Below are 15,807 nucleotides of genomic sequence, written 5' to 3'. Positions count from 1 at the left end.
TCGCCTTGGCTCTCAGAGCCCTGCTTCCATACCTGAAAAACGAACACGTCCTGGTCCGAACGGACAACATGACGGTAGTATCGTATATAAATCGCCAGGGTGGACTCAGGTCGAGCTCCCTGCACTCTATGGCCAGGGAGCTCATCTTATGGTCACAGCACAACCTGCGCTCGCTGAGAGCAGCGCATGTGCCAGGCGTCCTGAACCAGGGAGCGGACATGCTGTCCAGAGACAAAGTTCTCCCAGGGAATGGTCTCTCCACCCCTGATGGCTCAGTGGTTATGGCAAACATTTGGCGAGGCAGAGGTCGACCTCTTCGCCTCCAGGGAAAATGCGCACTGCCCTCTTTTCTTCTCAAAAGCACGGACGCTTCGCCCAAGTCTGGCCGAACCGCCTCTTGTATGCTTTTCCCCGATCGCGATGCTACCTCAGGTCATCAGTCGGATCAGGGAAGTGAAATGTGCAGTGCTCCTGGTAGCCCCACTCTGGAAGAACCAGACGTGGTTTCCAGAACTGATGCAGATGATGCAATCTGCCCCATGGCCGATTCCTCTACGAGGCGCTTATATGCCCAAAAGTGGAAAGTGTTCAGTGACTGGTGTGATACCAAGAGCTTGAACCCCAAATCGTGCGAGATATCAAGTGTACTCGCCTTCTTGCAAGAGCTGCTGGAGGCGGGCCGCACACCCTCCACGCTCAAAGTCTATGTGGCTGCCATAGCAGCGTCACACAATCCTGACAAGGGACGCTCATTAGGGAAAAACGACCTAATCATTCGTTTCCTAAGAGGCGCTAGGAGGATGAACCCTCCTCGCCCCCCCTCAGTGCCGATCTGGGACCTGGCCACGGTCCTGGACGCACTCAAGAGTGCCCCGTTCGAACCTCTCCGAACCGTGCAACTTAAACAGCTCTCGCTCAAAACTGCAATCTTGCTGGAGCTCGCCTCAGTCATCAAGCGCTGCTTGCCTGGAATTTGGACCTAACGACTGCAGAGTTGTCCTTAGGCCAAAGCACGGGTATATTCCTAAAGTGCTCTCCACACCCTTCAGAGTACAGGTTATATCTCTGGCAGCGCTATCGTCTCCAGCAGACGAAAGCGATGCTAATTTACTCTGCCCGGTCAGGGCGCTCAGAGTATATTTGGAACGTTCTGCCCCGTTCAGACAGACGGAACAATTATTTGTATGCTTTGGCGGCTGCACTAAAGGTCTCGCAGTTTCAAAGCAAAGAATATCGCGCTGGATAGTGGATGCTATAGTGCTGGCTTATGAAGCCAAGGGCCTTCAATGCCCCTTAGGCGTCAGAGCTCACTCTACGAGGAGCATGGCCTCCTCGTGGGCGTGGTCGAGTGGGATACCCATTGAAGATATTTGTGCTGCGGCAGGCTGGACCTTGCCTTTGACATTTATCAGGTTTTATAACCTACAGGTCCCCTCATGGCATTCCAACATTCTATCAGCCTGACTGTAGTATGAACTGGAGTATGTATTTGCTGAGCATTATCTCCTCCCTTATAAGGTCCGTCTCTGACTGACTTAGAGGGTTTTTATGCATATCAGTAAGTAAAAAATCAGTACATAAGATATGTGCTTATGTTTTTACAATGAGCTCCCACCATGGGCCACCTTGGGGCAAAGGCGCTCTGTATTATCCCATTATATAGCTCGCCGTTGGCCGGCTCGTTGAATAATCACTTTGCTTTAAGGCTCAGGCATCTGCCTCTGGCTTTATAGAGCTGAAGTCAGCACGCACGGCGTTTTGCATGGTGTTCCCATAGCGTAAGCTACTTGCGCAATAGGAGAGACCTCTCGAGAGGAACGACTCGGTTACTAACGTAACCTCGGTTCCCTGAGAGGAGGGAACGAGTATTGCGTAAGCTGCCGTGCTTGTGCTTGGTCAGTTCAGCTTCAGTCGATTGAACCTAAAGAACTCTCATGACGGGCGCCTAATATATAGCCCTAGCCACACCCATCTTGGCGGGCTCTGAGCCGTGAGCGCAGCGCCATTGGTCGCGCGTTCAGAGTCGCCCCGCCATTGGTTTGAGCAAGTTGCCGCAGCACATCCAATGACCGAGCTGCCTCGCTCATTGCTGTCTGCTGTGCAGCTGCAATGCGTTTTACATAAAGACTTCAATATTTCTCGAGAAACTGAGTTTTCCCATAGCGTAAGCTACTTACGCAATACTCGTTCCCTCCTCTCAGGGAACCGAGGTTACGTTAGTAACCGAGTCGTTTTTAGCATTTCTCACGGGAGCGCTGATTTTTTTTTAAACGTGGTCAAGTTAAACGGTACTTCTTAAACTGATATAAACGCGACTTGAAACAGTGTTCTGATCTATTCGTTGTGGTGCGTTTTGCTTTTTGAGCGCGTTTGTTCTGAACTGTTATCTACCTTTTTCCTGAACGTGGAAGTGTTCCACAATTCGACTGTTTGATCAATTTCCGGTCTCCAGTGTTTTCGCTTGCATCTGCGTACCTGGTAATGTTATGTAATGTTTAAAGTTAAAGGCATCATGTTTGTGAAAATGTTTACAAATGTAATTTGTAAAAAGGTGAATAACAGTATATATATATATATATATATATATATATATATATATATATATATATATATATATATATATATATATATATACACACATATACACACACTTCTCACACACACACACACACACACACACATATATATATATATATATATATATATATATATATGTGTGTGTGTGTAGTAAGCACACTCGAGGTTTGTTTTGATCATATCATTACATATTTTGAGTTGCTATGACAGCCAACAACTGCATAAGTTGAGCCTGAAATTATTTTTACTCCAGATAACACTTACTGAGTCTTGCAACCAGAAACAGGCAATTAAAATCATCATGGCATCAGCCAGTGGTTGTTCACGTAAACTGTGGATTTGTAGAAACGCTTTAGCCAATAGTTATATGAATGCTACTCATACACGAGATAATTATAATAATAAAAAATGCTTTTCTTAAAGTGACCAGAATTGAATGCTTTGGTGTTGATTTTTTGCAAAATAAAATAATAAATCTCCTGGGGGGAACATGCCATCGGACTCCCTAAGGTTGTTGGCAGATTTCTGTGCAGACTGTCAGATGATATGCAGGCCTGAATGACTGAGTGATACGTGATTTTTTTTTTGTGTAATGTCATCATATTACACAGTATAAAAACATATATTACAACAATAATTGCATGCTGTTGTGTTAGTATCTTTGTGGTGGACTGGTGGAGAATAAATTAATGAGCTTTGCTGAATATTGTATGTAATAACTACTTCACAATACATATTGTGTGGCATATGAAATTCCTTTTCTGCTTTTGACTAAATATTATACCATCGATGATAATGTGTCTATTGTGATGGCATTTACAGTATGTGTGTGAATCCAGCTCAGATCATTTAGACAGACACAATCATCCATGGATTTCAATAAATTCCTAAATAAAATAAATAATCCCATATAAAAGCTCAGATGCATTCAGTCACTCTTAGCGCAAAATCAGATGTTTATTTCTCTGCAGTAGCAAATAGAATCACTGACACAATTGCAAGGGGTGTAAAAGATCAGCATTCAATGGTGAAGAGTTGGGAAAGAAGGGGGCATGTCAAAAGCTGTGGATAAAAGGGTGTGCTGGCCGTTTAGTTAGAGGGGTGAAAGGTCCCTCTTGGGTGATATTGCATGTCACGTATACGCCTCACCGACTGTATCTGAGGCAGCACGGCCCCAAACTCGGAACACTCCTTGTACTCTCCTTTCTCAAACAAGTACTGGTAGCCTCTGTATCCGGGGTACTGATAGCCAACCCAGCTATTAAGGAGATAAGATATAAAGTAAAACAGTTACTACACAGTAGGACAATGGCTGTTTTAAAGGTTAGGATGTAAAGAATAAGAAATTATCCTAAATATGAGTTAAATGTTGTAAATAAGACCAAAAAGTTTGGATGTCAGTGATTTGGAAGGTTTTACTCACGTGCCACTCTGCACATGAACTGAGGAGACTTTCTCATGGTATCCATGAGCGTGGAAGCTGGGAACATCGTCGTCTATGATCTCAATTTTCTTCCCAGCGAAGCTTGGGTTTTCATACAGAACGATCTTGTGTTCCTGGCTGTCCTGCAAAGTGTAGAGCAATATACAGTATATTGAACAATGTCCATTTGGGACGACTTGATATATATAGTGGGTTGCAAATGTCTGAGACCATATAAAAAATGTAAAATGTAAATAATAAAAAGTTTAATGATTCAGAAAAGTTATGATGAAGAAATACTTTATATTCTCAACTATTTCTAGGTCACTAATCAATAATGCCAATTGTTGACACTGACCGTGTTAAACCCTTTGTACAAAAGGTCCTTGCTTCTTTTGAAGCACACAATATGGTTTTTTGAACATTCTCCAACAATGCTGGAATAACATGGCATATCAGGTTTTTAAACTTGTGGAATCCATGCCAGCTTAAGTGCATCTCGCACCTACCAAACACTTAACAGTTCCTATAATATCTGAAATTCCTGTAGGATTTATTTTTCTATTTTTTTTGTTTTCAGTTCAACTTTGCACTCAAATTGTTATACTGAAATTATAATTTATAAAATAATGCAACAAAAATTGCATTTTCACCAGTGGTCTGAAACGTTTAGATCCCACTGTATATACAGGACAAAGACATTTGAACTTCCTGTAGTAAGTTGTTAGTTACTCTACCACTTTGATGGGGCGCAAGGCGAATATGCAGTCACTGCGTCTGCTGTTGGTCCAGGCATCCCAGCGAGGATACTCACCCTTCTCAAACACATACTGTTCCCCCTTACAGTCGGGCTGCTCATATCCCACCCACCTACACAAAAAAGTACATCTCAGTCTGTCTTTGAAAGGCTCATGCATTGATTTCATCATCCTTTTCTACCTTTTTGTACTTCACCGTGCTTGTATTTCTCTCACTGACATTTATATTAGAACTCATGTTCTGTCTGTGGTCTGAAAGCCATTTTGTGATCTCAAAAATGACTTTAATCTTATGAGAGGTGATTTTAAGCAAGGTTTTAACAATAGTTTTGTTTAAGGTTTTAGAGTGCCAAGGCATAATCAACAATGTGATTTTGTGGAAGTCAGACTGACCCTAAATAGAAGGAACATTTGTATCCACCTAAAAATCACCTTTCTGAAAAGTGCATGTCTACTTTGTAGCATAAAAGAGAAATAAAGGATAATATCTGGCTCCTGCGGTTTGAATGGGTCAGAAGAACATGCACACATATTTATGCATTTGGCATACTGTATATATATATGGGAAAAGGAGTGTATTTTGAAAATGCTACTATAATTTTAACAGACACAATATTGGGATTTGTGGAACGCCAAACATAAATACTCTATTGTATTCCTCTCCGACTCACAAAAACAAACACACTCACGGTCCACACAGCACCAGAACTGAGCCCACTTTCTCCACGCCCACCTCCTGGAGATTGTTACAGGGTCCAGTCAGCTCATGACAGCGGCCTTGAAAGTTTTCCTGTTCGTAGATCTCCAACTGTGGGATAAAACAGGGAAGAGAGAGTAGAAAAAAGGATAAGCAGGAATAATGGACGAGTAACACACTACCACAAATATTCTGATATGTACCTTGAATGCACTGGCAACTGGTTGCTTTTGCTTGGTTGCAGGTTTCTGGCGATCAGTTGCCATAGTGAACCAGGAATGGGTATGGTGAGCTTCTTAAATAGAGGGGGAAACACAAATAATTATTCATGTCAATTAAATGATATGGTGAAAATAAAGGACATAGCAAATGCATATTCTGTAATATGTCTACATGAGAATATTGAGCAGTTGCTAAAAATATTTACACTTTTACATGCCTTTCACATAGCAGAAAACAATATGACAGGAGAGCATGAATAAACAGATATATGGATAATCTTACCAGCTCCGGAGTGTGTTAGTCGCTGTGTGGTGGCATCAGAGGCTCATTATATATTGCAAGCACAGGGGCGGAAACTGTGCCAAAACATTTCTATGTCCAGAACACATTCATAATCACATCATAATAGGCTGGATAGTTGGCTCTGGGAGGGCTGAAGGAACAGCAGCCAAACACACATCATCATCCTCACCTCACTTTTCTTTTGATGTCCCACAAAGTTATTTCATTAGTTGTCAGTTTTGCCCAGCCATGCTTTGTTCCATATCCCATGATTCAGCACAACCTGTGCCAAGAGTCCAGGACCTAACAAGAGTGATAGACTCTGTGGTATTACAAAAAATAAAGCGTCTATGCTATTCAGAAATAGCGCAGAACACATGTATGGCATCCTGTGAGGTTTTAAATTTCAGATGCCATTTTAAACTTGGTTTGTATAATAAAATGTTGAATGTGTTTTTTCCTTTTTCTTTTTATAAAACCTAGAGATCATGTCTTAGTTAGTCACTACATGTGTCTGTCACAAAAATATCTGCATATACTACTCTTCTTGTTTTAATGCAATTTTAATTATTTTTTTAATCGATTATCGTTTTAGGAGCACACTCAAAAGTGTGCTAGCTTACTGTTCAGATGGACATTGCACTCCAGTGACCACAAGATCTTTCAATCCTTTACTTACTTTTCTATTTCTAATACAATTCAACCTCTCAGAATAAATAATAATAATAATACAAATATTGATAAACCATTACTCAGATATAATGACTTTAATTAACAAATATGGCTGAAACAAAATTAAGTTTAGACCCTTCATGAGAAGGATTTACATTAATGAGAAGAGTTATAACACATAACTGTTACATTTACATTTATGCATTTGGCAGACACTTTTATCCAAAGCGACTTACAGAGCCCTTATTACAGGGACAATCCCCCCAAGTAATGCCTTGTTCAAGGACACAATGGTGGTGGCTGTGGGGATTGAACCAGCAACCTTCTGAATACCAGTTATGTGCTTTAGCTCACTACACTACCACCACTCACATCAGGCAGTGTTTTTTTAAACCAATTTATTTAATTTCATTAACCCTTAAATTAATGAGAATGTCATCCAACACTCTTACAGAGACCCAGCACAGGTATATCTATCACAAATGGATCTACAAAATACCCAGATAGTGTACTTATATATATATATATATAGTACTGTGCAAAAGTTTTAGGCACTTGTGAAGAATGTTGCATAGTGAGGATGTCTTCAAAAATAATGACATAAATAGTTTTCATTAATCACATTAATTCATTATAAGTACATAAAAAAAAGTTAAATAAAAATTCAGTGTGACCACCTTTGACTTTAAAACAGCACCAATTATCCTACATATACATGGACACGGTTTTTCTTGGTTGTTGGCAGATAGGATGTTCCAAACTTCATGGAAAATTATCCACTGTTCTTCTATTTATTTAGGCTGTCTCAATTGCTTCTGTCTCTTTATGTGATCTCAGACTGACACACTGTTCGGTGGGGGGGCTTTGTGGGGGCCATGGCATCTGTTGCAGGGCTCCCTGTTCTTCTATTCTAATCTTTTCTATTTGTAAAAGTAATCTTTGGGAGTCTAACATTTATATTTCCTATTGACACACTAAAGCTGAAGATATAAATAACCATAAGACAAAAGCTTTTGTGACACATCTTATGTGCCTAAGACTTTTGCACAGTACTCTGTGTGTATATATATATATATATATGTGTGTGTGTGTGTGTGTGTGTGTGTGTGTGTGTGTGTGTGTGTGTGTGTGTGTTCAAGACAGGTAGAAAATAATAGAATATAATACATTTTGAGTTTCATGAGATGCCTGTCAAACACATATTGAGCTACACATACACACAAGCTGCACAAATGTATTTTCTCAGGCACTTATTGAGTGTACACAGATGCACTAAATGTACATACTTTTAGTAGTACTCCCAAATGACAATAGCAAAATCAAACTGTTCATGTGTTGTACTTTTCTATAGTTTACTTCCATGTTGTTTCGTCATCAAATGACAAAGTAAATCAAATCAATCACTGACACAACAGCACCACCTTCAGTAAGAAATAGCATGTATACACACATAAGGAATACTGAAAATGCACCATTGTTGCACAGAAAATCTATGTGACATAGTATTTATTTGTATGAATAACATACCAGTTTCTTCTGTAATAAACAAATAAATATATATATCCTGTAATTAAACTTTTCTAGATATGAAATGATCATAAACATAATTTATGGTAGTTCAAAATATATTGTAAATATATATATAAAAAATATTTTTGTAGAATATATTTTAATTACATTATTATTATTATTATTATTATTATTATTATTATTATTATTATTAGTAGTAGTAGTAGTAGTAGTTGTTGTAGTAGTAGTATTTGTTGTGGTGTTACAATATTTATAAGAGAAAGATTGAGGAATACTAAACAAATCCAAATCACAGGGAGTGGAATGGGAGTGGAATGAGGTCCCGTGTCACTAAAGACCCAAGGTATGCCGTATGGGTTACTTATTAATTATTTTAAATATGTAAAATAAAATAAAAAATATATTATTATTTTTTGTAATTAAAATAATACAACTAACCACCAGAATCCTGAAAAGCCCACTGAAAGTCCAAGTTGCCTAAGAGGGAATAGCGCCATCTAGTGGCGTACTTAGATATTTGCGCGAGTTAAATTCACCAGTTTCACATACGCTCCTTTAAAATCGATATTGATTAATAAACATGTAATAAACCACAAGCATTCATCATTATTTTTTTGCTACAACCCTGGTATCTAAATGGACAAAGCAGGAAGTTCCCGGGAGTGGGGGAGAATTCCTGCGTTTATTTTCGTTCAGCCACAAATGTCTGAGAGGCTGCAGCCTACTTAAGGTGGAGACAAGCAGAAACACCGTTAGGGAGGAGGCCACACCTTAACCAACATAAGGGAGCGCAGTTTACATTTTTCAATATGAATTTTTTTTTTGTCTTTTTTTTTTTTTTGCTAAACATTGTACGCGCGTTACTCTACGTTTTTCTGTCTATGTCGCGTCGTTTTCATTTACTTCGTCCTCTTAAAAGTTGCCTTGCGTCCAGTCGCGCTTTGTGTCTACATAAAATGCGCTATACTGACCTCTTTGACTGCCGCATTTTTAAGACGCGAGTGTCAAATTAAAAAGATCTTCAACCGTTAAAAACAGGTCTTGAGACACCTGCGTTCGTTTTAACGCAAGTATACGTGTTCGTTGGGAACGCCCCCTTAGAACTTCAAGTCGCCACTCTCGCCTTCATAGTTCTCAAATGCCTATGTAGACTCGGCAAGCAGTGTCTGAGCTGATGAAGATCCATTTAAATACGTGCAGCTCATGTTGCTTAAAACTTTGGGAAAAGAAAGAAACTGTTTGAAGGGGGAAAAAAATCACATGCATAGTTTGGGCACAAGACAATCCCTCATAAGCTCTCAGAATGTCCTTGCATTTGGTTATTTGTGCTGTGCTGGTCTTAAGCATCAGTCCTGGCGACTTTTTTCCTAATTACACATATGACTACATAGACGAGGACTTGGCCTCCTTTGATTATTACAAAGGGACGGATGAATTTGACGAGAGGAACAGGACGGAGGAGTGCGACGAGTGTGCGCCGGAGCAGTGTCCGCCCACGCAGGGCTGCAGAGCGGGGCTGGTGAAGGACCTCTGCGGCTGCTGCTCTGAATGCGCAAATCTAGAGGGACAAACCTGTGATCCCGGACAGAGAAATGTGTATTATGGACTCTGTGGAGAGGGGTTGCAGTGTAAACTGGACAGCTCGGATGGAGTCAAAGGAGAGGAACAAGAACCTCAGTGTGTGTGTGCGTCTCAGAAACCTCTGTGTGGGTCAGATGGAGAGACTTACATGAATCTCTGCAAGTTCAAAGAAGCGGCTTTCCTAAAGCCTGGACTTAATATGAGCGATGGGCCGTGCAAGACAGGTATGTATAATACACCCTATACAAAAAGTATTACAAAAAAAGTCCCCCCTCTCCTTTCCTTCCTTCCATCATTTCTATCGTTCTTTCTTATATGGAGTAGAACTGTTATCTGTATACACAAATTATATAAAAAGTTTCTTGAAAGAAAGAAAGAAATTAGTAAGTGTTATCTCAAGAGCATTTTTCCCTCTGGCTGTCTGCACTTGAGATTTTGGACCTGGCCCCTATAATTTTCCCAGTGGCTTTGTAAAGGGGGGGTTTATGACCTTTAAACAGCTCTTGAACTCACACTGAAATAGTGTGAATATAATACTGAATATTACTTCTCATATGGTTTCTTTTCCACTCCCTTTTTTCTGTTTGTCCTTGGTAAGTCCCCATCATCAAGGTTCCTCCACACAATCTGGTAAATGTAACGGGCAGCAGTATAGCATTTCTGTGCGAGGTGTTTGCATTTCCCATGGCTCTTGTAGAATGGAGGAAAGACGGAAAAGAGGTCATTTTACCTGCCGATGATCCCCGCATATCTGTTCAGGTAAAGTACTGCTAATTGTGAGAGCTTTGTTTTGAACTGAAACACTTTTAGAGCCTTGATTCATGTCTACTCATCTACTGCAGGTGTTTATGATTCCAAGATTTAGGACATGGTAGACATTCTGGGTTTTATGTCTCAATGAACATGTCAAGAACTGCAAATGTTATATATGGATCTCAGCCTTGCTTAGCAGATAGGAAAAAAATGGTCTTTTGGGATCCAATTCTGCCTGTCCATTTTTCATTTTTCCTGTAGTCACGTGGTGGCCCTCAGAAGTATGAGCTCTCCAGCTGGCTGCAGATTGAAGAGGCCAGTCAGATGGACTCTGGAACATACAGGTGCATCGCAAGAAATGAGCTTGGCCACGTATCAGCCACTGCAATTTTAGAGGTGCTACCACCAGGTAGTAGATATTACCCTGAGCACAGGGGCGAAAATTTCATCAAAATGTTGGGGGGGACAATAAACATAACAATTCTCAAGAGCAATTTTTGAAGGGGACACCAAGGGGTTTTTTGTTGTTCCCCCGTTTGCATTTGTATTATTTTACTTCTTAAACAATTATTTTAAGAATATATCATTATATTATTTACAATACAAACATTTTAATGATATTTTAGGGGGGGACAACCCTCAGATGGGGGGGTCCTGACACCCCCGACCCCCCCGCGATTTCCGCCTATGCCTGAGCAGTAATATATCCAGGGACTGACATTAACTTTTAGGCTCAGCATCTCCTGTGGCTAGTGCTATTGCAAAGTCACTAGCCAATCAGCATTTTCACTAGCCAAAATCCCCCACCCCACAAAAAAATGATAAAAGTAATAAGAGACTGAAACTGCATGCATTTATTGGAAATGTTATTTGAGCAAGAATGAAATGACTTCAGCAGGACACAGGCCTAATGATTTAAGTAATCTCTTAGAATATCTGAAGACAAACGTGACCAGTTAGAACAGAAGTAGGATAGAACAGGAGTTATCTCTTGAGCACGATGATGTACTCTGCCGCGGCTCACCTAAAAGCACGTTTCATTCACCTTGTGGAGATGCGCGTGTCAGATATGAGAAGTATCGCTTGAGATGAACGTTGCTAGTAAGAGTGATGGAGTTACCTGTAACTGCAGATTTCTACCCACATTTGGCAGGTGGACGGGTGTTAATGTCAAGCCCTGAATATATCACAATAATATTTCATTTGCTATTACATTTATAGTGAAAATGCTTCTGTTTATATTTAAGCTGAATATGTTCTTTTAATCAAGCACATTCCTAGTTTTGATACATTTAACATTTATAAACTATCAGGATAACAAACTGAGTGATTATCATAATTTTTTTATTAATGTTATTTAAAAACCTGAACACAGGCTGTTAATCCATTTTATCCCAGGATGATTTGAGAACGTTCTAACAAACATCTCCTGTGCTCCAAAAGATGTGGAAGCCTATGTAATGTTTCTGGCTTATTAAATATTACGTCATTCATTAACTGAATTCAGGCATCACATCCAGTCAAAGCCGGCCCTGCCTAATAAGTAACATAAGCAGCTGCATAAGGCTCCCGTGACCACCAGAGGGCCCCGTATCAAAGGTTCAGTATAGACATAATTATTTGCACGAATGTAAATAGAACTGGCAACACAGCCTGGCCAAAAGCACACCAATATTATGATGGAACCAGTCAAAACTAGGAAAAATATGATAATATTGTAATAATATAAAAAAGACACACAGACATAAGTACATCAATTTGACTTATGATTACTTAAGAACTGTTGTGGCAATGTTTGTATGGCAGTTGAAAGACTAAATATTATATTGTCCAATTTCACTCTTCTCTCCATATCAATTCCAAGTAAGCAACGACAGACAGTGTTTGTACGCCATCGTACAGTTGGTTCGGGTAGGGCAGGCGGCCGCATGCATACCTTTCATCTCACATGCCGTTCTATATGGATCTCAGCCTAGCTTAACAGATAGGAAAAATTGTCATTGTCATTATTATTATTATCATTATGGTGGTGCGGTCATCTGGTCCCTGGACCTTAAGAGACCGTTGTCTTTAGAGCCGCTCTGCATTTAAAGGCAGCATGCACCATTACGTGACAAATCAGGTGTGTTTCGTCCCACTGCCAGCGATGTATTGAAGTTCTATCATAATAGTATTACTACATACACTGAATGTTGTTTGTTTTATACACTGCTGTGCAAATCGTATCTGCCACAATTTACACCAGGCTGCAAGTAGGATGTGCCACTATTTACAAAAAGTGTAAATGGCATCTACCAAACCTTAATTTGTTTATTTAATAATTTTTTATTAATTTGCACAGTCTTTCAGAATTTTATTAAATTTAATTATTTGTGCATGTGATTGGTTTGTTTGATTGTTTAAAAATTATACATATCTACATATAAAATATTGCAGTTTGTGGACTGCTGTGTGCATCACGACAGTTTGCTGTGGAAATTAACACTATAAAAGGCGCTACAACAACAATGACCGTTTCGTGAAAACGGCAGATTGTCTGTTCATAAACACTTATAATTTTACCCTAATTATTCCTTACACCATACTATCTAATGACAGCAAAACACTTTAACTGTCTTGTAAGGCTATACACTTGTACACTTATACACATTTTGCAATACATGAACTACATTTACAAGCTTGTTCAAGCATGATTAAATTGCATAGTATTTCAACAGATAGAGATTTGCAATTGCAATGCAGATAACTGATGTATGAGTCCAGCAAAGCATGCAAGTCAACATGTGAGACAAAACGTTGAGCAGAAACAATATAACATGACGTGGTTGCTTCAGCAACTGCATTTTTCATCTCACATTTGCTTTTTTATTACACTATTGTTTAGGTTTAGGGTAGGGAGTATGTGCCTGTTGATTTAATACATTAACATTACATAAAAACCTAATCTGTTTTGAAGAAAATATTACTTGCTTTTTTCTACCTCTCAGTGGACATTTCACCTTGGATCTGCCTCGATATGTGTAAGGAACCACATGATATAATTTTGCAAAAATTACTGAAGACATGCAATATTTATGAGCTCAGGCTAGTTTATTTCCAGGTTTACAGTAAATACATTTTTGAATCACAGATAATTTTTTAGATACATTTTTAAATCACTCAGACTTTTGAACCCTACTTTTTATATAATCTGTCGTTTTCTTTGTCTTAGATGAGATGACTGCCTATTTGGAACAAAACATGAATGCAATGATGGGCTATGACCAGTTACAGGACTACGACAGGGATTCTTACTGAACTTTAGATCAGGAAATTGACCCAAGACAAACAACAATTTTTTTACTGATTGAGACTTTACAATTTCAGACTTGGCATAAGGCGCACAGGCAGGGCTGGACTGGGAAGAGAAATCGGCCAGGGATTTTACATACAAACTGGCCCAAATCACCGTTTTGTGGTCCGTTCTGCATAACGTGGCTCATTTTAGCTTATCTTGGCCCATTTCGTGGCCGACCCACTGGCCAGCTCAGTTCTCCTGATGGCCAGTCCGCCCCTGATCAGCCCCAAAGTGCGTCGGCCCACCTGGAAAATGCCCGGTATACCAGATTACCAGTCCAGCCCTGCGCTCAGGCAACAACTGTATACAAGCCTTTAAAAAAACACCCCCAGGATTTATGCAACATCTGGATAATCAAACATGGCAACAGCTGGGAAGAAGCTTGAGTGAATTCCCAATGGAACAGGGCTCTGAGATGGATGAAAAACACTGAATGAGACGAGTGGAGTAGCAAGCAGGGCAGTTCAGGAGCTGCTACAAGCTAGGAAGTTTGTAAAGAGAGTGTTGGGCATGAATGTCTTTTTTGTTTCATCCCCCTGTGACCCACTGGATAACAAAACACAGAGTGAGAAAGACATGAGGAACTGAAGAGTGAACTTTGAGAGAGCATCAGCCTCTGAGTTTATGTATGTTTCTGAGTTTCCCCTTTGAGTGTGTGTGTTTCAGATTTGTTTTGAGTCAGTTAAGCCCACAGCTGACTTTAATATACCTCTATAATCTCCTGTCTTTGGATATTAATGCAGGCGTCCTATTCTTGTGTACTGTAAGGAGTACCCTGGCGACCACCACTAAGGGTCGCTAATTTTTTTTTAATTGTTTACAACGTGTCTTTTATTTGATAATGGGTTTTGTGCTTCTTTTCCTTCTCGTTGTTGATTGGTTCTTGTGTTCATTGTCATTGTCAGGTGCCTCTCGTTTCATCATTAGTTCTCTGTATATTTAATCCCAGTGTTTTCCTCGTTGGTTTTTGTTCTGTTTATTTCAGACTGTAATATAGCTATGTGTTCTAGTTTTGCAGTTTCTCCTGTGTGTTGTGAGTCTTTTCAGTTTTTTTCATTAAGGAACTGCATTTAGATCCAGCCTTCTTCTGCTTGCATTTGTTACAGAGCAGTGTTTCAAAAATGAAAAAAAAAAAAAAAACTCAAAGACTGTTGTTTTTTACGTAAATGTACAGTACTGTAATTTTACTGTAAAAAAGACTGATGTAGAGTCATATAATACAGTATACAATTTTTCTTTCCAAAAACAGTATATTTTTAACTAACCAAATGTAACAACACATGGTTTCAGGGTCCATTTTCATGACTTCCACTCAGCAGTCAACTGTTAAAGCAATTCAGGCAAATCAGGACTAAATTATTCCAAACTATGAGCACCCTGGGACACGACGGTTTCCTCTCGTCTTAAACAACCAAACAATCTGCAAACGCAGAAGAACCAGGCTCAGAAGAAGACCGTATGTATCAAATATGATTAAAGGTTTTTAGGACATACTTTACAACTACAGACAGGGCTATCACTTCAAGGTCCACCAAAATTGGACTCCTGGCATCCAATATGTGAATGATTTTCTTTCTTCTGCAGAACAGAAATTATGATTTTTAGAACAAATATTTCAGCTCTGCAGGTCCACACAATGCAAGTGAATGGGTACCAAAATTTTCAAGTTCCAAAATCCACATAAAGGAAGCATAAAATTAATCCATATGACTCCAGTGGTTACCAGGTGCTCAGACATGATATGATAGATTTAGGTGAGAAACAGATCAATATTTGAGTCATTTGTTATCAAAACGTCTCTTTTCTACCCAGTAGGGGGCGATATGTATGAAGAATGTGAATCAACAAAAACGGAAGAAGGTGGTGAAGGAAAAAGTATATTGATCTGATTCTGACCCACACCTACCATATTTCTTCAGAAGATATGGATTTTACCACCAGAGTCATCTGGAGTCCATTTATGTTGCCCTTATGT

The 15,807-nt window shown here is 39.5% G+C and overlaps 2 protein-coding genes across 3 annotated transcripts; one reads left to right on the top strand and one right to left on the bottom strand.

The window, feature by feature from the left end:
* Window positions 1–3,515: 3,515 nt before the first annotated feature.
* On the bottom strand, window positions 3,516–6,020 carry LOC127630965 (beta-crystallin B2-like). 2 transcript variants are annotated; one of them, XM_052108886.1, is made up of 6 exons: window positions 5,960–6,020; window positions 5,659–5,750; window positions 5,448–5,566; window positions 4,738–4,870; window positions 4,001–4,143; window positions 3,516–3,835 (listed from the first exon to the last, which is right to left on the bottom strand). In XM_052108886.1, exons 2-6 carry the CDS (start codon window positions 5,719–5,721, stop codon window positions 3,667–3,669), a joined length of 627 nt encoding a protein of 208 aa, XP_051964846.1. In that variant the 5' UTR covers window positions 5,722–5,750; window positions 5,960–6,020; the 3' UTR covers window positions 3,516–3,666. The 2 variants fall into 2 exon arrangements, with proteins under 2 accessions (XP_051964846.1, XP_051964848.1); XM_052108888.1 differs by having other exon boundaries at window positions 5,659–5,747; window positions 5,960–5,997.
* A 3,300-nt stretch (window positions 6,021–9,320) lies between these two features.
* Window positions 9,321–14,931, top strand: LOC127631211 (kazal-type serine protease inhibitor domain-containing protein 1-like). The gene is made up of 4 exons (XM_052109259.1): window positions 9,321–9,966; window positions 10,341–10,501; window positions 10,757–10,904; window positions 13,707–14,931. Exons 1-4 carry the CDS (start codon window positions 9,465–9,467, stop codon window positions 13,790–13,792), a joined length of 897 nt encoding a protein of 298 aa, XP_051965219.1. The 5' UTR covers window positions 9,321–9,464; the 3' UTR covers window positions 13,793–14,931.
* Window positions 14,932–15,807: the final 876 nt, after the last annotated feature.

The sequence above is a fragment of the Xyrauchen texanus genome, chromosome 37, assembly GCF_025860055.1.
Source record: "Xyrauchen texanus isolate HMW12.3.18 chromosome 37, RBS_HiC_50CHRs, whole genome shotgun sequence".
Lineage (NCBI taxonomy): Eukaryota > Metazoa > Chordata > Actinopteri > Cypriniformes > Catostomidae > Xyrauchen > Xyrauchen texanus.
This window is presented reverse-complemented; position numbering and strand designations above follow the sequence as displayed.

Bases quoted from the DNA above. Each gene is read 5' to 3' on its own strand.
- LOC127630965 (XM_052108886.1), bottom strand. From the start codon at position 5,721: ATGGCAACTGATCGCCAGAAACCTGCAACCAAGCAAAAGCAACCAGTT. The intron at 4,871-5,447 runs GTGAGTGTGTTT...TTTTTTGTGTAG, and splicing joins GTTCTGGTGCTGTGTGGACC to GTGGGTGGGATATGAGCAGC. The intron at 3,836-4,000 runs GTGAGTAAAACC...TCTCCTTAATAG, and splicing joins GTTCATGTGCAGAGTGGCAC to CTGGGTTGGCTATCAGTACC.
- LOC127631211 (XM_052109259.1), top strand. From the start codon at position 9,465: ATGTCCTTGCATTTGGTTATTTGTGCTGTGCTGGTCTTAAGCATCAGT. The intron at 10,502-10,756 runs GTAAAGTACTGC...TTTTTCCTGTAG, and splicing joins ATCCCCGCATATCTGTTCAG to TCACGTGGTGGCCCTCAGAA. The intron at 10,905-13,706 runs GTAGTAGATATT...TCTTTGTCTTAG, and splicing joins TTTAGAGGTGCTACCACCAG to ATGAGATGACTGCCTATTTG.